Raw genomic sequence first — 25452 nt, forward strand, 5'->3', positions numbered from 1 at the left:
GCTGCCCCTGAGGGGATGAGCGGGGCCAGCCCTCCTTCCCCAAGGCAGGGGGTGCCAGGCAAAGGCATCGCCCATGCAGAAAAGGGGCCTGGTTGGAACTTTCTCCCTAAATAGTGCTGCCGTCCAACACAGATGGACCCTCTGTCTGACCCGCAGTGCGGTTCTTGTGTCTTCACGTTCCACAGCGTGAGCCAAACTCTGGTAAGGAGAGATTAGAAACTCCCTTGTGAAAGTGAATGCCTGACCTGAAATGAAGCGTTGCTGCAGGTGCACCCGACAATTCCCACTGGGAGCATGGGGAGATGATGTTCTGCCTCCCAGCCCTGCCTAGCTCATGGGTGAGGCCACAGCTGCCAACAGTTCCAATTGCAAAGAAAGAGTTGTTTTATTTTTTTCTCTTCCCCCCCCCCCCCCCCCCCCCCGCCATCCCATACTGGAGCCTACCAAAGTGAGTCAAATCCTCACGTAGCCCAGAGGCCCAGATAGAAAATCTCATTTACACTCTAACGGCCGTTCTCCAAAGGCCAGAGAAGCCCGGGTCTGGCTCATTTTTCCTCAGGGACGGTAGAAAGCAAACCCTGGCTCAAAAAAGCGCTTCCTGGCGCTTCAATTTCCCACCTCCAACGGTGAAGGTTATCGGACAAAAAGGATGCTGGTTGTGTTGTTTTTTCTTATAATGAGGGCAAAGCAATGTTTTTTCATTTACCCTGATGGTATAATGGATGGTATGCGTTAGCTGGAATAAAACCGGCCTGAAGGGGAACCCCCGGGAATGTGGAGATTTGCACCCCGCCATTAGCGCTGGAAGCAGCTACCTCGGAGCTGGGGGCGCCAACCGCGCCAGCCGAACCCGCCGACACCTGCAGCCATGCAAGCCCCGTGTAAAGAAAATTACAAAACACCCCCAGAAAGGTGATATTTTTTCCCCTCACAAAAACCCGAACGTAACGCTACACGCCCCAGATGTAACTGCGCACCAGGCACCGGCGGGGCCGCTGCCCGCCCGTGGGCCGCGGAGCCCCCCGCGCCGCGCCCGGCGGCGGGGCGGGGAAGCAGGTCCGGGGTGCGCTGCCTGCCGCCGCCTCCGCTCACTTCCTGGTTCCTCCCGGCGGCCGCCCCACCTCCTCGCCGAGCTCAGCGTAAGGGGCGGCGGAGGAGGGCGGGCAGGCGGGAGGAAGCGCGGGGGGGTGGCCGGCTTTGCCGCTGCCGGGCGCGGGCTCCCCGGTGCGGCGGGGCTGGATGGGGCGCGGCGCCGCGCGGGGCAGCCGTGGCCGTGCGCGGCGCTGCGTGGCGGCGTGCGCCGGACCGGCGGCGGCGGCCTGTGGGGTAGGTGGTGCGACTGACAGCGGGGGTGTGTGTGAGGGGAAGGGGGTGGCCCGCTGCCGCCGCCGCGCCCGTGAGGGGCCGGGGAAGCGGGAGCGGCCATCCCGCCGCCGGGGCTGAGGCGGGGACCGCGCTTGCCGCCGGCGCCGCGCCACCAACCGCCTTCCACCCCCCCCCGGCCCTGCCGGTGCGCCCCGCGTTAGCCCCTTCGTGGTGCGGGTGGCGCGGCCGGGCGAGGGCCGCACGGGGCCCCGCTTCCCTCCGCCGGGGCCCCGGGCGAGGGGCTGGGCGTGCGGGAGCGGGGGTCGCGTCCCGCAGCGGCGTCTCCCGGAGCCCTTGTGGGTCGGCAAAGGAGAGGTGGGCTTCCGCTCGCCCCCTCCTGCTCCGCCGGCTTCCAGCCCTGGGCTTTAAATACTGCGAGGCTGAAGGTGTTAAATAATACCGGGCTAAAGACGTGATTTAGGGCTGCGTCGGGGGCCGTGCGGAGCAGCGTAACGTCCCCTCGGCAGGAAATTTAAACTCGGAGCCTCTAGCAATGTCGCCGGGGTCCTGTGGTCTCCTGCTGGGTTGCAGTGGTGAAACGAGGGTCCTGTAATCCGCTCCTGCGTTGCAGCGATGGAACGTGCTCGCCCGAGTGGCTGGAGGGGACCCTCCGGCTTCAGAGGTGTCCGTGGTCACCCGGCGCTTGGCTGCAGCTGTGTCCGATGGGGGACCGTAGGGCAGCTGCGACTTAAACATCGGGAGTGATCCGTGTGGAAACCATGGTGCTGCGCTGTGGTAGGTTTAGTGGAAAGGGATGTATGTCAATAGAAGGCAATCCAGGGTGTTGTTAAACAGCAGCTTCTGAGTATTACTGAAGCATTTCTGAAATTTTAGGAAGAAGCTGGTGCTGTCTCATTAGAAAATAATCTTCAAGAAAACACCAGCACGGGGGAAAAGGCAGCAGTCTGGTGGCTGATGCCAGTGTGCCAGTGAGGGATGCTGCATGGACAGCAGAGCTCGGTTAGATTTCTTTTCCTTGATCCTGATTCAGAAAGGATAAATTGTATTTTTCATCATGCAAGAGAGAAAATCGTGTGCCAGAGTCCTGACACAGCAAAGGTGTGCAAACATCAGATCTGTGGGAAAGGAGCCCAAATTCAGATGGTCGTTCTGATACAGTGGAATCACAGAGAAGGGGCTGGCGGGGTGCAGTGGGTGACTGCTCCCGATGCCTGGTGGCGTAGATAGCAAGGCGTTAGTGAGTACCATGTTTTTCTTTGCTTACTGAAAGCAACAAATAATTCTTTTGTATAGCGTTGTAGGCGTTCCAGTGATAACAGTCATCATAAGGGGAGCCACGCGTTAATTCATGTGTCTTTAAAAATGCAGCTCTGCATGCAATAAAGATCCAGTCCTTCAAACGCTACGACTCTGTCAGCGAAGCTCTTGGTGCTGTCTCACTGTTGCAATAGTATTTGTCATACTGATGTGAGCTGCTTGTGGTAGTAAGTTGTGCCTGACTGAATGCCCATTGAAATTTAGAAGGTGTGACCAGGAGCTCTGTGCGGTTAGAGGCTTATAAAAGGACAAATGTAAGGTCTGCCTAAAAGCTGAAATATTTGTTGCAACATTTAACACCTCCTGGGTATTTTTGTGTACGTTTCTCCTTCCTTTTTAGTTTTCATTTTAAGTATTGTACTCACAGACAGGGTGTGTATTTCTGTTTCAAATTGCTTGTTTGGTAGTAGACAAAAAAGTCAAAATGTAATTTAATGCAGCTATTGGGAGTAGGTTGCAGGAAGTTGAGTGCTTAATTCCTTGGCAGATGCCAGTCATCTGTGCCTAAGTAGTTAACCTGTCTTTTCTGGACAGTTTCTTTTGTCTCAGCAAAGGGGAGCAGTTGACAGTATGCGTGTAGCCTGGACAATGGTAACTCAACTTTGGTGAATCTCTTTTTTCTTATCTAATATGAATTTACTTTTCTTGATGGGTGGGTTGCTGTGCATCTCCAACAGATCAGGAGCTAGCAGTGTCGCATAGTCAATGTAGGTTAAACCCATGGGTTGCATTATTTCAGGGAAACTTGCTCGTGCAGCCATTTCCCATACATCTATAATGGGATCTCTATCCTGTAGAGAAGACTGCAGGGTAGGTGGTGGGTACCCACGGTGGTGTCAGTCTGAAAATGGCTTGGCTGTAGCTCAGCCAGTCTCTGCGCATGTTAATTGACTGAGCTTATGGTTTTCTCTGGCCCCTCTGTGGTGTAGACATGACCTTTTACTTAAACTGTATTCCAGAATATCACCTTAAGTATTTCTGCCTACCTGAGAGGAGACAGCAGGTAATGTAAAATATGACAAGATAGAAAAGCTTGTTGTCAGTTTTTATTGTCCCTGTCCTGCGTTTAGCTGGTTGAAGCAAATGAGATGTGAAGGATGGTACCTGGAACATGGTAGGTGACTTGTGCTTGTAACTAACCTGAAACTTAAGGTTGCTTTAGGGAAAATGAGAAGTTAAAGCTTTCCTAATTAGAGCTGCCTATTTCCTGGGTTGTGCAGACAACAAGAAAAAAAGATAGCCTGTAACTTGACTGGAGCTGCAGTGCAGCAAGTCTGCCAGTAACGCTTCACACACCGTCCTTTTCAGAAGGAGTCCAAAAGAGTGAGCCAGCTTGCCTCCGCAGGCTCTGGGTGCCAAAGCCTCCTCATCCAGCAGCAGTTCCCAGATAGGGAGGTGCAAGGTGTTAAAGGCAAGGTGCAGTGAGGTACTCTTACTCCACAGGAGTGCTGGCAGGTTAACTCCTTTCGCCTGCTTCTGGCTATGCCCCCCAGGGTTAGGGGGTGCTTGGGAATGCTTCTGGCGTCTGGAGAGAGATTTATCTAGGTTTATAGCCCTGTATATAAACCTAGATATAGGTTTTGCCCCACCAGGTTACAAGGTGACCGTACAGAACTAGTGCTGTTACAGGAGAAGGAGCAGGAGTGCAAGGAGGGGGGAAAAATAAAAGCAGAGGATAGGGGTAGGAAAGTAAGGAAATGAGAAGGAAAGTTACAGCAGCAGGGTTCAGCTAAAAAACATTGGGAATTGCTGTTCCAGGAGCTGTAATAGCAAGTAAAACAAGGACACAGAAAACTCAGTGTTAATACCCTTGGACAAGAGAGGAATGTTGAATGGGAGGAAACGCAAGGCCCTTGTTGATGCTTTTGCTGCTGGCCCGGTGGTGGATGGCGTGTTTGTGAAGTTCAGCTGTGCGTTTTGCAATAATGCAGAACTGACAGGGGTGACCAATCTGAAACGTGGTGCAGCATGCAGAAGTTAAAACGAAGGGGCTCAAGTTGAAACAGTAAGAGTGAACAAAGGTAAATAAGTATGCTATTTAAAAAAAAAAAGAAAAAAGAGAAGAAAAAAAAAAAGAAACATTTACAGTCCTAGTGGGAAGGCAGTAGTACCATACCACAGATAAAGAGAGATCAGAGGGCTATAGCAGGCAATACAGAGAGATAGTAATGTGATATACATCTTTTTTTCTTTGCATTAACTACTTGAATCACTGATGTCCAATATAGCATAGAATAGATAAGCAATATACTGTGTATTGCAGTTAGTCTGCTCTCCAACTCTCAGTATGTTGAAGGATAACACAGAAGGATTTACACACAAAAACTGTATTTTTTTTATAGAGACAGGGCTCACTTGTGCTTGCTAATGCAACAGTGAGCAAAACAAGAAGTACTTAGTTTGCCAACTCAGAAGTTCTTTTACTACATTTCAAAAGCTTTAACATACAGCAACTTTGAACCTGCAGGTTTTTCCAGTTCTCTGAAATAGCAGCGTAGGTTTCTTCTAGGCTAACTCTTAACATCGCAAAGGTGTATCATGACAGTCGTGATTTTAACTTCAGGTATTTTCACAATAGAGGTGATAATTTTTTGGTCCCTGTTTTATTAATGTGCTATTTTAATGTATGCCCTGTGTCTTTCTGTATTTGGTTTAGATACCTGCTTAGGTGTAGTATTTAGATTTAAAGTCTTAAATGCCTAACCTCCTTCATACCCATATCTTCCCTATCCCTATATGGTAGGGAAGAAGTGTAGACTACACGTAGGGGTATAAAATACAGGGAGACAGTGACTTGTTCATGCTGGTGAAGGGGGGAGGCTGTAGCAGGCAAGAGCCAAATCCTGGGTTAGATTATCTGAGTGAAAAGGTATGTCTTGATAGTTAAGGTGCTCTTTCTACCTTGAAAGATAATATTCAGAATATTTTTTTAGACTAGGATGGTTCTGCCAGCTTCTTGTTACGACTAAAACTTTAAAGCTGCAACTCTTTTGTGCTTCTCTGGAAAATATATTCCTTATGCCATGGCCATGAAAATAGTGTAGTTTTTAGAACGGATGCTGAAAATAATGCCAGTTCTATAAACAAACTTTCCCCCTTGAATTTTTGTCTCCACCCCCCCTTAAAAAAAAAAAAAGTTGATACAGGGCAAACTGAGAATTTAAATTCCCATAATCCAGTGGCTTGCTGTTTTGAGTCCTGAGTCAGCATCAAAATTGCAAAGCTGTCTAGGAGACCGGGACAGCTTCTCCTGTTTTGTCTCTCATAAGGCTGTCTATTCAGGATAACTGCAATGCTGTGGGAAAGCACGGCACCCCCATTTGTTGTTTTCTGTTTCCCAGTGCAGTCCCTGCTGCAAGATTGCTCTTCCCTTGCAGTACTTATTCCAGATAGGTGGCAATGCCACAAAGCTGGTTTGTATTTATATGTTCAGGATTAATTTTTCTCTTTTTACATAGGTTAAGTAGCTCGTGTGTATTTAGTCTATTGGGAAACTGTACGATTGAAGTGACAGAATTTCTCTGTTGCCCTTGCAGCTCTGATAGCCGTAAGTTATTTTGTAATGGTTCGTGCTTAATGACAGTTTTATGGAACACCTGCCATCTCTGTGGCTTTTTCATCAAAAGCTTTTTGAGACCACTTACCTTGTGATCAGACCAAGTCAGATGAGAGCCTGACCTTAGCCTCTGTTGCCCCTGTGACTTGTGTCCTGTTCCTAGACCTTGCCCCAATTTTGTCACTCATCCATAGTGGCACAGTGTCTCTGTACCTTGGACAATGTCTTTGTCTCCTCTCCTTTGCCCAGGCTGGCAGCTGACAGGCCCTGTAGGTGGGAGTGCAATCACTTACCAGATAACTCAGACTCTTAGGTCAGTCTTTATGGCGTTATAATTTATTTATACAATACATATCCATTAGTTAAACAGAAACAATATAGACATTAACCAGGAAGCTGTTACCATCTGTCCCGAGAGATTACATGCCGCAAACATTAGCATAGGAGAAAACTATGTTTTTAATTGAGAAAATGTAACCTTGTTTTCCTTACAGTTCTACTAACGTAATTCCTCTGGCGCTGTTGAAGTTACTTCCTGTTTGCACTGATGTAAATGAGAAGAGAACTGTGAGGTTTGTGCCTTATGTGGCTGTGTCTCTCTTGAGCCTGTCAGTCTCAGCCCGATCCAGATCCTCAGGATGGAGTTTCTAGACCTGACAGGTGTCTTTGAGGTAATTTCTACCTCCTCTTACTCTCCTCAGGGAGAAGTTCCCTCTACATATTCATGCTCCTGTTCAAACCTATTCTTCAGGAATGCAGGACTCCAATTAAGTCTTCCCCTCTAATAAAATGTTTCTAATAAAAGTAATAAAAGTGTGAATTTAGTGTGATCCGTTTTTAATAAGGTCTTGTTTGTGCATGGCCTTTTCAAAATAATAAATAAATTAAAAATAATAAATGATGATCCATCAAAGCACTTAATGATGTAAACCGTTTTCTAAACCGTGACTATAAAGCAACATTGTAAAATAGCCATTTACTCCCTTCATGTGTAGAAAAAAGTTATAACTGGTTTATGGTCTGGTTTTTGTGTGCTCTCTTTCCCCCTTTCCAAGGCAGGTAATCCAAGCCTGAGCATTTAAGCTCAGAAAAACACAGGTTCATTTTAAACTCTGTAATTTTTTAAGGTTATTTTTAATGCATTTAATATAATTCACACTGATTTCTTTATGTCATTTTTCTTCAGTAAGGGAAGAGAAACCATTGAAATTGCATGACTTCAGTAGCCAAAGGGTTCAGGGGAATCCGAGATGTTTGTGAGCTTCTTGCTAAAAGCAAGTGTGTTGCTGGTAACATAGTACTTAGGCTGAAACTGTACCACTTAATATGGCCTGAATTCCCAGAAGAAAAATGAAAAATTGTCTTCACTAGGCTTAATCCTGTTAACGCTGCTTCTGGGGTGGCTGGAGTAGGGCTAGCAGTACTCACTTTGCCCTGTGACATTTTGATCTGAGTCATCGGATGTCCCGTCAGAGCAGAACTAAGCCCTGTGCCTGATCGTTCCCTGTTGCTTTTGCCATTTTAACCCGAGCGGAGTAGTTTTTGACCTGTTTGGCCTTTTGAATTGAGGTTAGGTTTGTTTTGTTAGGGTTTTTTTGGTCTGGTGTTTGTTTTTGTTTTTTGGGTTTTTTTAACCACATGTGGAATCCCAAAAATATTCCAGTGGAAGTACAGCTCCCTATAGCAAATTTAAGGCTGCTAATAATAGGCTTGCTTTTTTTAGCTGCCTTTCACAGACCTGTTAGAAATGTCCCATTGACCCTCCAGGGTTTTGTAAACCAAGGGTTGGAAGCTGATGGGTAGCTGGATGAATCTGCAGGAGACTGCCAAAAAATCTCAGCGTAGCTGGGCTGTTTTGTTCCAGTCCTGATGATCAGATAAAGCTTTTTTAGGCCTTGCAGAAGCCATTAAGAAAAAAAAAATATGAATGCTGATATTTCCTTGTTATCCCTGCTAGAGCTTTCTTTGGCCAGTTTTGACAGGCTTGTTGTTAGATTTGGGCTGTATGAAAGGAGATGCGAAGCACAGGTAAATGTGAATTAGAAACACACTTTCTCTCATTTCTGTTGCAAAGGAAGATGAAATATGCAATGTTTTAATCAATGCAGTTTTGTGGACATAAAAAAATGAAATAAACTTCAAAATGAACTCTCTTGCAGTTTTAATCTATCTGTCTGTCTGGGGTTTGTTGGTTTTATTTAAAGGAACATCCTGTCCTGTGGATCTAGATCGCCTAGTTTAGCCATCATGAATAGAACATAACTAGTTATATATATATGTTTGCTTCCTTTTGATGGTGATAAAAAAATTAACTTTAGTGTTGTTTGCCAGCTCTCAAAATACTGTCAATGAACTTTGTTCTGTGCATGTCATAAAAATTGTTCTGAAGTATCTCTTTAAAGTGTATAAAAACCCAAATTGAAAACGTCGGAAAATGCACATTTTCTGCCTTGGTCTCATTCTTTTTTTTTCTTTTTTTTTTCTTTTTTTTTTTTTTTAGAATTGTTTTCATGTAGTTGTCAGAACCTGAAATTCACGTAGTTTATATGACAAAATGTAATTACCTTCTTCCCAAAGTTTAATGTTAATGGACTTCTAATAGAGGAAATGATTGCAATGTGCATAGTGATACTGTAGTTTTGCAAGTCGTACCCGTGTGCTTGACTTCACTAGCATGAGTAATTACATGAAAATCAGCTGGGTGACGATGAAGATGGCGTTAAGCTTGGTATAAGTTTTATAACTTCAGAACCTCAGGTAGCTTTCAGGTACACGTTGGGTGAAGGCCCCCATCATTCGTTAGTTCATTCTTAATGCATTGATTGGTGGTCACAGGCCATTAAAAAATAGGTTTTTGACACGGCTTATGTCAGGTCAAAAGACAGTTACTTCATTTTTATAGGGTGTAATAGCATATTGTAAGTGTTCATGGTAGCAGGAAGTGGATTTTAATTTGTTTTATTTGCATTTCTAATGTGTGTATTACATGTTTTTTTTGATTATTCCTGCCATGCCAAATGCCTTCCAGATAAAAAAGAAGAAAAGGTCTTTGCTCTGTCATGTCGTTAACCTAAATTGATTTGTGTGTTGTCATTGTGTCTCACACTTACCTAGCGGCCTCTCTTGTAGCCTGACACCATGATTAAGTCCTTAAGCCCTTCGCCTTCATTGTTTACGTATTGTTTGCTCCAGAGCAGGCGGGATGGACGTATTCCATCTGTGTGTTATAAATTAAGTTCATGTGCAGCATGATTCAAGGGCAGGCTGGTTAGGGCAAGTTACGGCTTCCTCCCCTCTACAGTCTTTTTTGGGGGGTATTGTTTATATGAAAATACCAGGTTGGGCAACATAAACAAAACCAGATGTTTCTGTATGTAAGAACAAGGAATTAAAAAAAAACCAACAAAACAAAACAAACCCAAAACCAAACCAGGTCATGTAGAAGAGAAGCTGAGACTCCAAGCTCCTGCAACTTGACTCTAAGTTAATGTACACTAAAACACATATGTATTTCTCAAATAATGAGTGGTGTTTATGTACTGATTACCAATTTTTTGTTTTGTCGCCTGGTGATGCCTCTAAAGCAAGCATTAAATAACTAAGTGCATTAAGTAACACATTTGTGCTCCAGCCAGAAGTCAGAATTGGAGGCCTGAGCTGTATCCTCTTAACCGTGTCTTTGCTGCACTGCAGAGATGAGTCCCCAGACTTTCAGACTGAGGTGCCTCAAGGCTCCTTCCAGTTTCTCCTTAAACAGTCCCACAGCAATAGCTCCTTTTTTTTTTTTCCAATTTATCTCAATAATAATTCTGAGAGCAAGCTGTAGAACTCTTATTGGAGTGAAACCACTTCCTGCATTTACAAGAGAGATGAATTTTTATTTGACTGCTGGAGCGTGCTGTTCAGGACTAAACCCACAGTTTTAACCACTATGTATTTGTCTAGCTTTCAGTCAGTCTCTACTAATACTGACCTTAAGGTGACTTTTCAAACTAATTCCTCTGTTAAATATGAGTTTGCTTTTCCTGTGACCATTTCATTCCTTTGCTTTGGGAAACAAAACCTCAGGAGGGGAAAAAAAAAAAAAAAGGCTCAGAGTCTAGGCAAAAAATCCTAAAAGTTTGTGTTCAGGACTATCCCAGCTTGTTACTGCACCTGATCTGTCAAGTCTAAGGCATTTGTTTGAAAATCAAACACCTAAATTACTGTTTTCTTTCTTATTTTTTAGTGCAATATGATGTTACTGTCAACTAAACATTGTTGTCAGGCATGAGTCTTTAATTGTGTCAGCTTTATTTTGAGCTGGCAAACCAGCATAACAATTTTAATGAGATTATTAAATAATGCAGTGAAGGTTAACCTGTTTCCTTGGGGGAGGGGAGGGACCGAGTCTTTAAAATGCTTGTGAAGTCTGTGTGAATGTAGGAAAACGTAAGCATCCTTACAGAAATTGTGGAAAAACTGGGGAAAAGATATGGATTTACTAGTAGGTGTAGATTTATCTGAATTTAGACCACCGGATTGTTTGGGCAGTCACTGTTTCTGAAAACTATATAGCTTGTCTCCCTGAGTACCAGGAGCCAGGAGCCTAAATTATAGCTCTGGTTGTAATTACTTTGTATTTTAACGTGGGATGTGAGTTTTGTGAATGAGGTGGAGAATGTTTTTTGTTTGATTTTGTTGTGTTTTTTTTCTTGCCAAAGTAAATGACATCCGCACGTGCACATCTTTATCTTGATTTTTCTGTTCTGTGTGAGGTATGTACGAATATAAAACTGATGCGCTTTGACGTTAACCCATGCGACTTTCTTCAGATTAGTAAAACATCTTAAGCTCTCTCACTTGGCAGCATACTAAATGCTCAAAGCGGGAATATAAGAAAATACGTAATTCTCCTAGTTTATTTATACCAGTTATGTTAGAAAACAAACATTGTAAATGGTCTGGTTCATCCACTTCTGTTCACCTAGAAACTTTGCGCTCCTGTCTTTTGCCGCTGACTGTGGCAGTAGCAGTTCCAGCCACCTCTCTTCCGTGTCACTTGCACTAACGTGCACAAGCTCTCATCGCTTCTGTGCTTGGATGTAATTAACCATCCTGCTCATTCACAACCTTAATCTTTGGCTGTGAAACACTACTCGTCCTCTCTGAACTTGGTCCTCTTGAAATAACAACTAGAAAGCAAGCTACTGTCTCCTTATAGTGCAATTCGGCAATAGTGTCTCCATTTAGGTCGGTGTTACGCAAAATAGAGCTTTCCCCTTGTATTTGACAGAACGTAGCCATATAAGTTTTGAGAGAAGTTTAAAGTCCTCGGTACTTTTGTGATCCTCTCACTATCTTTTCTATAAAATTTATCCGTTTTGTCTAGGCAACAGCATCAGTTTTTTAACAATTAAACTCAAAAATAGCTTCAGTATGAAGTTTTGGCAGAAAACATAACTCATGGTGAACATTGTCTCCCTTTCTCTGAATTAAAATGGAAAAATGCACTCTATTTTTTGCAAAGCAGTGAGAATTATCCTTACAAGTTGAAATATGAGGAGTTTGAACCCTTCTGTAAGGTTATATGCAATTAAATATATTTGGTAGTAAAATCAGTGTATCCATTTTTGTACGAGGTGGGTCTTTATGTAGAGGTTGAGGTATTTTTTGAGCACTTAAGCCTTGTGCAAATATTCTGTTAGGAAGTATCTTTGGAAGAAGTTGCTGGGTGTATCAAGAGCCGCTTTCAAAGCGTAGCGTTCTAGGTGTGCTCTAACTTTGAGTGGTGTACACTCAAGGTGCAGATCGATTGATCCCCTGCCAAAGTCTTATGAGCACCGTTTTGTTTTGTTTTGTTTTCTCAAATGCCCACGTTTGGTAAGAGTTACATTGAGACTGCAGTAACTGCTGTGCATACCTGGGGTAGTACAGTTTCTGGCTCCGAGATGGACCTCACCTTCTGGGTGGACGAAGTGCCTGCAGAGACGGAGAGGACAGGGCAATGGCAGCAAATGTCACGTTAGTGCCCTTATTGCAGTGGAGTGGACTTGGCTAGGAATGCTAAAGGGGAGGTAAAATGAGTGCCGTTGAGGGATGGAGCAAAGGTGGTGAGAGAAGCATGGCAAAGGAGAAGGCTTAAGAGGGACGTAAAGCCAAAGGAGGAGTTGAGAGTGGGAGACAGCTGTTGCTGGGGAAGAGCATCCTCCGGGCAAGACTGTCCCTGTCACGATCTTTGCGTAGGCAGCTTCTTCAGCAGTTCCTGCCACTATAACATTGCAGTGGTTTGTTTTTGCAGTTTTACCCTGATGCTATGGATAAGGAGAAAGGAGAATCCTTCCACTTGCTAAGCTCTCCAGTATCTGTAGGGATACCCCTCCCCACATCTGATGCAGCAGTAAGGGACCCTGCCAGCTGTGCCAGGTCTTTACTTTTTTCCTAGCATTACAGCGTCCAGTTCTTGCTTCAGTCCCTGCTGTGGCAGCTCCTGTTGGCACCCACCTGATCACTGTTCTCTTCATTAAAACACTTGTTGCCTTTCTTCTGGAGGGAGTGGAGGTGGCACACCAGCGGATTTAATGTGTAATTAAGCAAGCCTTAAAAGCACTTAGTCTTCTAAGGAAGGAGTGTTCTGACAAGTGCAAGAGTCTGGTTTCCAAATCCATTATTTTGGGTTTGATTTATTTACTTTTTTTGCCTTTTCAACTGACTTTCTGCAATTTGGAGTTTCCCACATGATCGCCATGTCATTATGCGGGCTGAGGTCTACATGTCTTGCAAAGCAGTGAACACTGTACTGTTTCTGACTCTCTTTCAGATGCAAGTATGGACATAATAGCCTATGATGATTACTCCACTCCACCGCTTCAGAGATATTGAAAGGAAACCTGAATACCTCCAGCCAGAAAAGTGTGTTCCACCTCCTAGCCGCGCTTCCCTGGGAACAATGTGGTTTATTCGAGATGGCTGTGGTATTGCATGTGCTGTCGTTACCTGGATGCTGGTGTTCTATGCCGACTTTGTAGTCCTTCTTGTCATGCTAGTTCCATCGAGAGATTATGTTTATAGTGTCATCAATGGCACACTGTTCAACACCTTGGCTTTCCTCGCTTTGGCTTCACATTTTCGTGCTATGCTGACAGATCCAGTAAGTATATCTCTCTCTCTGTATGTCTCGGAAAGAAACAGGCGGTGTTTTTCTTGTCTGCTACATGTTGGGTAACTTAGTTGCTGAGTGAGTGGCAGATTTAAATAACTTTTGTGTGTCAGGCTGCTGAGTGAGGCTGCTGGTGTGGTATGCTGATTTCTCATCCCACTCAAGTCAGATGCAAAGTCAAAGACCCAGCTTTAGGTTCCCATTGTGTGAGTGGCTCCTCTTTTTGCACTGGGAAGGAGAGCGCTTCTCTCTGACGCCGTTTTCTCCCCAGTGGCAGCTCTCATGTTTGTGGCTTGTTGTGTCTTGACAAACAGGAAAGCTGGAAAAGCTGGTTTTGGTTGTCTGCCTTGGCAAGTACTGCTTCAGCAGAGTGGAACAGAGCATGTGTAGTTTTGAAAAGCCGTGTAACCATCTCTCTTACTAGTGATTTAGTTGAGTTTATCAAAGCATGCTGAAATAAATACTATGTGAGCGTGCTTAAGAGCTGACAGTTCTTGGGCAGACGGGAAGCATCAGAGTTGTAAGACCCCCATGTACTTCTCCATAGGACATTGCTTTACGAGAGATCTGGTCTGTTGCTTTCTTGTCTCTCAGCTAGTGAGAAGGTACAGTTTAGTACCATGATGCTTGTTCTGAGTGGCCTGTGATGGTTTATTTTGTTTCATAACCTTTGGAGAGTAGATTCAGTTCAAAATCCCATCTCCACCAGTCAGTGGAAGAAAAAACAAGCTCAGACTCCTCTTGGCCCCTTCCACCTGAGTGTTCTTGTTGCTGTTGGAAATGGTGGTGTGCCTCTGATACTCTAATTATTCCTTCCAAATGTCATTTCCTACTTGAAACCTTCTTAGGTACCATTAAAACTTCAGTGTAATCTTTGTTTCTTAGTTTCCAGAAGCCACAGCGCTGCACAAATGGCTTGATTTGGGGTAATTTCACAGTTTGTGGTAAAGACTGATGCATTGCACGCTACTGCTGCTGGACAGAACTGTGAGCAGTAGCTGAGGCTCTGAAACTTGTGGCCGTTGGACTCAGGAAGACAGGGTTGCAGCAATTTGTTATGAAGTGTATATCCTGAGGGTTCCCCTTGTTGCTAATTATTGTATGTTGTATGGCTTTAATTCCCAGAGACCTTCAGGTCACTGAAATTATTTTGCAGAGTTAGCAGGAACTCTTTTGAAACAAAAGCTGTTTTCTGAAGCAGACTGGGCAAGCAGTGTTGCGGAAATAGATACGATCTCTTGCAGAGTAACTGGGAAAAGATATATTAATTCCTAGTGCGTGGTGGGATTTTTGTGTGTGGATGGTGAGAGCCGGTGGGATTTTTTTTTATTCTTTGTAGAGCTTTTTGTGAGGATATCAGATAAACAAAATGGAGGAGGGAATATAAAGCGAAGGGATGCAGAAACATCTGGCAGACAATGTGAGTGGGGATGAAGGAAGCTGCTGGGACGTGGAGAACCAGGGGCACGTCTAGGACCAGAATGAAACAGAAAGCACCACTGAGGCAAACAATTAGGAATTCTTATTATAAATAACTGAAAACGTGACTACTTCAGAATTGATAGCATATGTCGTGCTTTTCAGTAACTGCTTCCTATGGGTTCATGATAAAGCATTCCTAAGGTTTTGAGCTTTGCAGTGTACTAAAGAGAGAGACCATCAGTTGTAGCATTTTGTGGAAATTGGTCTTGGTAATTTTTAGATTGGCCAGGCCTGTTAAGAGGTTTCTGTGGGAAAAACCCAAAGACTGCTCAAGAAATCCTTATAGTACTGGTTTAACGTGCAGTTCTTTCATTGATGTGTATTGTTCCTGTTTATTGCTGTTGGGAGGTTGTGTGGATGTGTTAAAAAGAGACTGTTCCATCAGAAATCTGTTAAATAAAAGCAGGGATGTAATATTTTCAGTATAAAAGCCTTACGTACACAGAGCTGTATTTTTGCCGGTGTACCAGCACAGATTCCATACAGCACATCATGACCTTTTTCTTTTTTTTTTTTTTTTTTTCCTTTTTTTTCCTTTGAGCAAATTCATGAATTTAAAGCCCTAGAAAGGCTGGAAACTCTTGAACTCAGGCTTCTGCAGCAGCAATATGTTACCTGTTTAAAGATGCATATTTTAAAGTGGAAATTGTATAGCTAAGAATGTTTTACCTAGTCTTATTCAGGTGGGAGGATTCTTAGGATTCACTGTTTGAATGTTAAACCCCTTATTTAAATAACAAATGCATAATGGAAGCACAACTGCAAATACATGAGGCGTTCACCAGCAACTCTTAGTGTACACAATGATACTTCAGAAGTAGCTGCTTCTACTGGAATAAAACATCAGCGGTTTCCAATTTGTGATGTAATACACTGGCATGATAAATTTGTTGATAGATGTGAAGAGAGTGATGAGGATTCTGAAGTCTTTTAAGGTTACTATGGGATTAAAAAAATCACTTAAGTGAGGATTTACTGATGTTTAAGAAAACCAAAACAATGTTTAAGTATGTGGTTCCGTATATTAGGACCTCATTTTAATTTATTTTCTGAATCCTCTTGCTCTTCCTGAAACTGGTGATCTTAGGGAAGTTTTTATTTCTTTCTCAACCCTCCCCTCCCATAGTTTTAAGTCATCCTATTGTTGTTAGCACTCCTAATGTACACAGGGCGATTTCCTGGTTTGGTTTTGTTGGGTTTTTTGTGTTTTTTTTTTCTGCAGGGTGCTGTACCCAAAGGTAACGCCACAAAAGAGTTCATCGAGAGTTTACAGCTAAAGCCAGGACAGGTGGTTTACAAGTGCCCAAAGTGTTGTAGCATCAAACCTGACAGAGCACATCACTGCAGGTAAAGTCTTTTCTGAGGACTGCTGTTTTACCAAGACCTCAACAATTATCCAATGTGCCTTGATCTAAATTGTTGTTGGAGTCTGAGACTGGAGTGGTTAAATTGAGAGGCTGGCATCTGAATTGTGTGCCCATAGTGCCAGACACATTCAAGCTTCTCTGGAAAAAATCTCGGGCCTTTTTTGACAAGTTTTCATCTGTAGCAGGCTGGAGCCACTTCTTGAGAAGTGAAAAGTACTTAAAATGAATGCTGCCTTGACTCCAGACCTGTAATTGACATTCCATAAATGCTCATGTAAACGTGACTTAAAAAGAGACTTTATATACCGGAATGCATAGAAATCTATAAAATGTAATGTCTCTCAAAAGGTCAGTGTCCTTCCTATTTTTGTTTTTTTTGTCAGAAACCCATTTGTCTAACTGTAGATTCTATTTAGAAGTGATATTTAAATTCAGGTAACTGTATATATTTTTCAGAGTTCCAACTTCCACATTTTCACTGAGTACTGTGACTTTGTTTTGTGTTTTGCAATGGATCAGTATGCCTACTGATCTGTTATGTCCTTTTTCTGGTAGGATAAACTTCCCTGAAGAGGGTAACTGGTAGGGAGCTTTTTAGTACTAAAGGCAGTGAGGAAAAAAAAACCCCACCATAACTACTTTCTGAAATTCTCTTCTGCTTTTAAAACAAGTGAACCTCCTTTCCAGTAAGTAGTTAATAAGTTTGCCCTGGTGTCCCTTCCTTGCCTACTCAAAACCCAAAACATACTGAGAAAGCTTGTATCACAGTTACCGCTGATTGATGCAGGGGTCTCGTGGGGAGGGGAATACATGGTACTGAGCTGAACAACAGCTGAAACTTGTTCTGCTGTTTGCATTTTTCATGTTTATTTTCAGAGCTTTAGTTTGCAAATGTTTTTCTTTTTTTTTTTTTTGGTTTTTTATTTTCATCAAAATCGGGAGTTGGTTTTTCAGCAGGAGCAATGTGATCATGCCTATCACTTATTAATGCCACTGTAAAATCCCCTCTGACACTTCTTCAATTATGAATGAAACTTCGCATCTAAAATGCTGTCTTGCTGATGACTCACTGTGTAGGTAAATGAAAAAGACTCTTTGGCTAAACACAAAACCTCATCTCCGTGATCCTTTTTTCTATGATTTAAGGTAACTTTTTAGACTTTAAGATTTGGGAAACTGATCCGCTGAGCACTGATGCTGTTGAGAATCTTCAGTCAAACATTTGTTTGTGGGGCAGGGGGATTTATTGGACTCTCGCACATCAAGGTTGTGCATACGCATCAGCAGGAGGTACTGCTAGCTGTACGCCTGAGGGACCAGGGCGCTGTTTGATTCATGTGCTATTTTGTGAGTCCCCCGTGCCCAGCAAACTATTCCTGCCAGCATTTGTAAGGTGGGTGGTTGAGCAGGGGGAGAGTGTCTGAGTATGGGCAATCCCAGCTGCCTATAGTTTTCAGTTTTGGCTTCTGTGTTTCCTTTTCCACCAGCTAGTTTCATGCTCTGCCTCTTACCCAACTGCTTTTGGTATGTATGCACGGAATAAAACCTCTCCTCTCAGCCTTAACTACCTCCTTCACGGAGGTCATCTTTGGCTTGGCTGCATCAGGTTGTCCCCCTGGGGAAACAGAACCTAGGAGCCATTGAAGAGGTTGCTTGGGTACTTACCTGTTTCAGAGCCCAAGGGAAGTGCGTGTGCATCTGCAGGCGGTAAATTAAACCACAGGGAGGCATCCTCCTGCTTTACACCACCTGCCCTGCCTCCTCCCGCCCCCCCCCCCTTTTTTTTTTTAAAACTAGTAATTCATACTTGTCATATGAAGTATGAAGTTATCTGGCAGATAGATTGTTTTTACTGTGCCAGCTGATTTTAGTCCCCCTGTAGCTCAAGAATAATTTCGAGCTGCATATTATAGCAAAACGAGGCTTTGCCTGTTTTCCACTGCACCTGGGGCTGGCAGGTAATAGGGTGCCCGTCCTTGCCTCAGGAGAAGCAGCTCCTGATCTGGCCCCATGTCGGGAGGCTGGGGGCTGCCTGACCAACCTCTCCTTTAAGATCAGGGCTACAGCAACTCAAATATTTTCCAGGCATGGCATGTATCCTTGGGGATCACCCCCTGCCAGTTGTAGAGTGAGCGCAAGGCTGTTCTGTTGCAGAGGTTTTCTATTATTTATTCATACGTGCTCATAAGAACATGTTTATGTTTTTGACTTTCCCTTAAGCATTTGGTTGTTGAAGTTTATTGTTTATATTAAGGTCAAAATACTTTTTGTTACAAGAAGAAAAATAAAATTAGCAGAGCCCTTGATCCTTTCTGTTTCAGTACTGCCAGAATTGTTCTGGGATGGCTGTTTCCTTCCTGGGTCTATTGTTTGTTTGGTTTGGGGTTTTGTGTTTTTTTCATATTTGATTTCTGTGCTTGTTTGTGCAATGTGGTATCAGGAGACTGCCTTTCGTCTCCTATCATATGAGAAAGCGGCAGAGAAAAAGACTTCCTTTATTATGCGAGTTGAAGCAGTTACTGACTAAGCAAGAGAATGATGTTCAGACAAAATAATAATCTGTTAATTATTTGACTTCTAGCCACAATGTGCATGCTTGCAAGAATTTGAATTTTGATTTTATTAGTCTGGTTTTGTGAAGTGCTTTAACATCTAATTTTACCTTGGATGTATATTGTGGTACTGTCTTCCTGACTGACTGCCGCAACCTTTTTATGCTAGTATGTGGCTTACCTTGGTGTCAAGAATATTTTCTAAGGCTTTATTTAATTTTCTTTTTTGCAAGCTCCTGCTACCAGCTAATGTTAGTAAATGAACCTTAGTCTGTTATTATCAACTCTGAAAAATATCTTTATTCATTACTACTTTTCATATTTTTTTCTGGTTTTTGTTTGCTTTTAACCTGTGGGCATTTTTACTGACCAAATAGGTTAAAACCAAACTAAATCAGATTTTTTCCATCCGCCTGAACGTATTGTTCTAACCATATTTTGGCAGAAACACTGATGTGAATATTATGGTAATGTGTATTACTTGGCATTAATTTTTTACAAGGGTGATTTGGTATTGTGTGGTTCATTTTGAACAGACATATTCAAGTGAGTAAACCACAAATATGAATGTGGTGACCAGTAAATTTATTTAGGTTAAAATTTCGCCTCTGATTCTTTCCTTTAATTTCTGTGTCCCTCAAACCCCTGTGAAATCTTGTATCCCTGGAATGAAATGTGCTGTAAATAAAGACCTGTATTCTTTCAGTGTTTGCAAGAGGTGTATTCGGAAAATGGACCATCACTGCCCGTGGGTCAATAACTGTGTAGGAGAGAATAACCAGAAGTACTTTGTACTGTTTACAGTAAGTATTTTACAAGTGGTGTTTGAGGTTGTCCAGTGGGCAGCGATGAAATGCTGTGTGTAGTCCGCGAAGCAGCTCTGAAGGCTGGCTTGCCTTTTTTTTTTTTTTTTTTTTTTTTTTTCTTTCTTGTGTCAGAAGAACTTTACAGGGAGCTGTCGCAGACTTTTGTTTTGCTAATTAGGGAACACACACAACACAACAACGGGGAAAAGGCATCGGGAGAAGTATTTGCCAGGGTTTTGTGAGGTTTGTGTTGAAAGTTGTTTGGCACGCTATTTCATAACACGAGTAGTTTATTGTGGTGTTGAGCTCCGAGATGTGGGCCATCGTTTTACACGGTACTTTGGCTGGTAGTGTCCCAGGCCATATGTAGGATTCCTAAATGTTGTAGTTGTATGAGTACCCATGTGGGATCATATAATAAAGAGCTGTTGCCACATCTTAAGCGAGGAGTGGGAAGTGTGCATCCCCTTTGGCAAGAATTGTCCACCTTTTATTTGCAAGTGGTTTATTTTCGTACTTGTAAATCAAGGAGGTGTTTGACTTTTTGTACTATATCTGTGGCATCATGAGTAAGAAAACAGGAGTGCAAGCTCGAATACTACATATTTATGGAAGGGTTGAAATCTGTTTCATCAAAGCGAGCTGCAAATATCCCGTGGGAGTAGCGTGAACATTACAAGGCTCAGTTTCAGTGATGCTCTGTTTTATTAATAAATCTTTTGAGACATCTGTAGGTTCGAGGAAGAATGTTCTCATATTACCAAGTAAGAAGGGGGAGATTTTCAGTTAAAGGGAAAGGCTTCCTGCTAAACTTCTCTTCCATGGTGTAGTTTGTTAGGATGTGGATTACAGAACAAAACAAATCCCGTTTCTTTTGCTTGAGCAAGGGTTTTTCAAGGAGTGAGCTAGGTGTTTAATCCTGCCAAAAGGATTTCTGTTTCTGATAAAACTGACATCTACTTTCAAGCAGGCTATATTAAATGCTTAATGTAGCTGAGAGAGAAAAAAAGTACGGGTTGCTGGTTTTGTTCTTGGTTATTCATTTTGAGCCCTGGGGAGGTGAAAGAATGGCAGCACGCTCAACTTGCAAGGAAACCCAAAATACTCTCCTATCACCTTTTATTGCTTCCACAGGGGGTTTGTTGTAATGAAATCTCTCTCACTTCTAATATCTGCTGACCTTTGTCAGAGTCTGGAGGTTCAGGAGAGTCATCTTTTTAGGGCTATCTTGGTAAATTTTATTGTATGTGTAGTGATGCCTATAGTTTAAAGCTTTTTGTTACAAAGCGAAGACCTAATTTAAAACTTAATTGTACAAAGTATAAAGCTTGAGAGAAACTTTCCATGCCAGTGTCTGCCCCAGGGAAAAATACTTATTAAAAAAAAAAAAAAAAATACTGTTTTTCTGAAACTCATGCTGGAAAACAGATAAAGCGCTTTTTGCGGTGAAAACAAATTAGCTGTTGTTTCTCTGGGAAATTATAGTGCTCTTGAGAGCAAGGATGTAAGCTTTGACAACGTGATACCTCAGAGAGTTGCTGCTGTCTGAAAGTTGCGCTGTACTCGGCGGAGATAAGGACAGTAAGCTGTGTGGAAGGCCATGCTGGGGCACAGGAGGCTGGATTTTGTGTCCAGCTGGCTTTGAATTAAACAGTGTCCCTCCTGTGCGCTCAGAGCTGTTAGTAAGGCCAGAATGAGTCCGTGTAGTCTTGGCATTTACCCGCTTCTGGGTGCTTGTTTAGGGGGGATGGGAGGGCGCGGTGGTTTTTGGAGTGGTTTGGTCTTAACACTTAAAGTGTTTGGAAGATTTAGCATCTTGGTCTTTAAATTTAGCTGATACCTATATTACGTCCTTTATTTTTCAGATGTATATAGCACTGATTTCCCTGCATGCTCTAATCATGGTGGGATTTCACTTCTTGTATTGCTTTGAAGAAGACTGGACAAGTGAGTACTAACAAAGTATCTAATTAAAATACCAGATTAGCCTATGAATAAGACCTTGTAATGTAGTTTGCTTGTCAGGCAATCCCTTTAATCTGATTTCAGAAGAATGCTATCAGGGTTCTGCTGTGCTATCTCTATCTTTTTATTTTATTTTATTTTTATCATCAATCCTAGAACTTCATAATTCTTTCTGACCTGCTGGAATCTCTGTCCTGAAAAGTCCTGTTTCAACTTAAGCCTGGTGCTGCCTAGGGAGAAGCTAAGATTTAAAGACACCTAGATAGTATGTGTGCAATAATCTACTGTTGACATGAACGCAGCACTATTTTCCAGAATGCCGACACAAGATAAGAAGAATGTGTATGCTTTTTTTAACAGGGTAATGTGAATCATTCTTGCAAGACTGCCAGGAAAACATGCTAACTCAGATCCAAAAATCCACCCTCATAAGAACAAACAATTCCTTTCCACAAAAAAAAAAAATCCAAAACAACCAATGAACCAACCTAAAAATAAAATAATCCAGCCCTCACTCTGCAGCAGCCAGTGAGTAAATTTTCACAAAGCCAGTTGAGATGTGTTTTTAAACAAATGGGTACAGGGAATCCTCTAGGTAATGATGAGTCAAACAGCAAGCTGTCAAAAAATGTGTCTGCAGATCTATGTGCTGCTTGTGGATTTTTTTGGAAGAGCATTAGCTTTGTTTTTCTTGGAATTTCAGTTGTGTCATTCAGTATAATGACCTGTTTTAGTTTATGATGCTGCAGAGGATGGGTATGTTTATTCACATGGACTGAGCTTGACAAGTTTGTTCTGCAGTTCAAAACTTTGCAAAACAGCTGCCAGCTGTCACTGAGAACATCTGGATTTGACTACAGCAGCCAGGGCCATAGGGGAAGGATACATCAAAAGACAGAGGTCCCTTTGCCCGCTTTCTCAGAGCCTGTGTCTGTGGGGGAAGCACTTTCCCACCTGCCCCAGGTTTAGGTGGCAGAGCAGTTATGAGAGATGGATCTGTTGTTCCAGCTGCCTTGGATTTGTGCTGGTTCTGTTAGCACCTGATTATGGTGTATCTGTTAAAGCTTAACATCTCATGAGAAAAATAGGGTTTTTTGAGTGTTGCTCATTCTTCGATTTCAGAAAAATCTGGAGATTTTCTGACATTTACAACACCCAACTCAACACTGTGATTTTTGCCCTATAATGTTTTCCTTCCTCTTTCTTTCTTCTGCTTCTCTTTTATACTTACCTTCTCGGATTTTTTCATCTCTTGCCTGAGTTTGCACTATAGAGCATGAGGGAAAATAAGAATTTGGCTTAATCTGCCTTTTAGGTTGTGATTTAGAGCAATTATGAAAGGAAGCATACACTGTTTTTGTGTTGGTGCTACAGTAATAATTATCCTTGTGTCCTGACCACCAGCTTGAGATTTCTAATGGGACTTTATCACTCCGGAAAATCTGTTAAGATTAAGGTTTAAGAGAGAAGCTACAGGTTAAGTGGAGTAGAGTGGAGTCCTAGCTAGTGTGCTGGGGAAACACCTAAGTGGAAAAGTTGCATTCTTGAAGCGTTGCAGGGTGGGTTGGTTTTTTGTTTTTTTTTTAGTCTTGCTTTTTTTAAAACTTGCAGGAGTAATCATTTCACTGTTGAATATCCTCCAGAACGTCAGAGCTTCCCTGTGCACCTTTTTGAGAATGGTGGTCATATAATTGATTTTGATAGTTTGAGTATGGAAAACTCGTGGCTTAGCAGGTGTTCTGCAGCTGCTGCAGTACCTGATCTCTCCTCTTCCAACTCCGTTGTTTTGTCTTCACAGAATGCAGTTCCTTCTCTCCGCCAACTACGGTGATTCTTCTCATCCTCTTGTGTTTCGAGGCTCTCCTATTTCTCATCTTCACCTCTGTTATGTTTGGGACCCAAGTACACTCCATCTGCACTGATGAAACGGTGGGTGTCTGACACGCTTTCTCCTTTACCCTGTCTCTCTCACTGTTTGTAGAAACAGTGAAGGGCACCAGGGTTTTACCTCATTGCACGGGGAGCTCATGTATGTGTACCCTTTGAGGAAAGACCCAGTGTAATAAACTGAGCTAGCACAGTCCTGGGTTGTGCTCTCTGAAGGTTATGTATTGTGAGAAGTAGTGTACACCTACGTGTTGGCTGGGATGCTGTGTTGACAGTACCTCTGATAAAGTAGGCGTTGGTAACAGGGATTACTCTGTAGAGTATTTGTCCCTATGGATTCGAGAACCTTTATCCTTTAATGAAGTGCTTTTACTCTGGAATTGTCTGAAATTTGGCTGTCCCCGCCCTGGTGTGACTATTTACAGCTTTATGTGCTGGAAAGCCAAGATGAGTAGGTGGGGGAGGGATACATATATATATATATATATATATATATATATATACACACACACACACACACTTCTTTTAGTCTAGAAGATTTCCAGTTTTAGCTGCTTGTTAAACAGTTCAAAAATTCCTGCCAGAGGGAAAAAGAAAAGGCAACGGAGTAGGCTCATGGAAACAGCCTGCTGCAACGCCATCGTGTCCTCCCCAATTCAAAGATGGGGTAGTAGAGGTTACATAGTAGTGTTGCAGTCCGTCGTATATCCCTGGCTTTGCCCACTTCTGTAAAGACGGAGATGGTGACTCCTGGGGAAGTTCCCACACTTTTGAATACTGCCGGCCTTCACCAAGCATGCTCAGGTATCTGAATTAACTGGAGCGGATGAAGAAAGTGATAGTCTTAAAAGAGTGACAGTTCATGTTTCTTCCCCTGCCTCCTTTAGTTTTCTCTCCCCTTCGCTTGTTTGCCCATGGCCAGCTGAAGCTAGAGTAAGTATTTTTGCTGCTGTTGGAGAGCTGTGACTGGCATTATAGACTGCAAGAGCCCATTGCTCCTGAGTCTTTTTCGCAGTACTTTTTTTAATGCTTGGCTTCCACAAGAGGCTGATGCTCACACTGTGGCTCTTCTGTGTTCAGAGGAAGACTTCAGCTGTTCTTTCTGCTGGGGAGAGCCCCAGGAAGAAGTAACAGTGTTATACAGAACAACAAGATCCTGCCGAGCTTGAGTTTATCAATAAGCACGTAAATTAGCGATGCTGCCTGTGAAATCATCATCTGAATTCCTCAATCTTTGAAACTTGTCAAGACTTTTTAGAAAACGCTTCCTACAGCTGGGCACCCAAATAAGTTCCTCCGATTTTCCCTTCCCCCTCAAATTCTGGGAACTCATAGATGTTAAAGGAACAATGCCACAATCTAAAATAAAAAAATGAAATATGGTCTCCCCATGTTGGGTTGTGGGTTTTCATTTTTGTTTTCTTTTTTAGTATGTACCAGTAAGGATTTTGCTCGGTGGAATTAATTGGTGATTTGCTAGCATTGAGCTAGCTGTGTCTGGCAAGCAATCTGTTTTGAGCAGAGGAATATTTCTAGATGAAGTCCTTCCTGGTGTGGTCTCTTGCAGTGTTTTACTTCACATTTTAGAGGCGGGGCTGTGTCTTGCCCTTTCTCACCTTCCTCTTCCAGTCACTGGGAGATCTAATTCCCCATCTTGTGTACGCTGTTCCACTGGGATGGTTCCTTTCTGCCTGAAGGGACCCAGAACCCTAGTACTTTGCTGTTGTCTCTAGAGGTGACATTCATGTGTTCTGCAGAGCTCCCAGAATCGGTAATTTGAGACACACAGATGTATTACAGCGCATTAATCAGTAGCATGGGAGAGACGTGTAGGTCAGGAGAAGCTTACCTTGCAAAAGACCTGGAGTTAAAGAACAGAGTGATCTGCTGCCTGTGGAAGAGTAATGCTCTCCAGCCACTGCACTCCTTCATTTTGCTTCAGTGGCAGCCAGGCGTAACTTTCCTGAAAGACCAAGTTCACTTTGTGGGTTTTAGACACAATACAGATTTTTATTTTTTTTTTTAATGATTAACTAGTCAAAGTTTCAACTGATTG

The 25452-nt window shown here is 42.9% G+C and overlaps 1 protein-coding gene across 6 annotated transcripts in view; it reads left to right on the forward strand.

The window, feature by feature from the left end:
* The first annotated feature begins 1038 nt into the window (after window positions 1-1038).
* The window catches only part of ZDHHC3 (zDHHC palmitoyltransferase 3), a 34671-nt gene continuing 10257 nt past the window's right edge, over window positions 1039-25452 (forward strand). For 3 of the 6 annotated variants that reach the window (XR_012585548.1, XM_074575232.1, XM_074575236.1), the window contains exons 1-6: window positions 1161-1326; window positions 12999-13328; window positions 16042-16166; window positions 19445-19541; window positions 21410-21491; window positions 23308-23438. Coding sequence is in view for 5 of the 6 variants with exons in the window: in XM_074575232.1 (XP_074431333.1) it covers window positions 13023-13328; window positions 16042-16166; window positions 19445-19541; window positions 21410-21491; window positions 23308-23438 (741 nt within the window). In the remaining variant the exon portion in view is untranslated. Of the gene's footprint in view, window positions 1140-1160; window positions 1327-1669; window positions 2101-12998; window positions 13329-16041; window positions 16167-19444; window positions 19542-21409; window positions 21492-23307; window positions 23439-25452 lie in introns of those variants that run through there. The other 3 variants (XM_074575233.1, XM_074575237.1, XM_074575235.1) reach the window with 2 other exon arrangements.

This window comes from Larus michahellis, chromosome 2 (assembly GCF_964199755.1).
Source record: "Larus michahellis chromosome 2, bLarMic1.1, whole genome shotgun sequence".
In the NCBI taxonomy this organism is placed as follows: Eukaryota; Metazoa; Chordata; class Aves; order Charadriiformes; family Laridae; genus Larus; species Larus michahellis.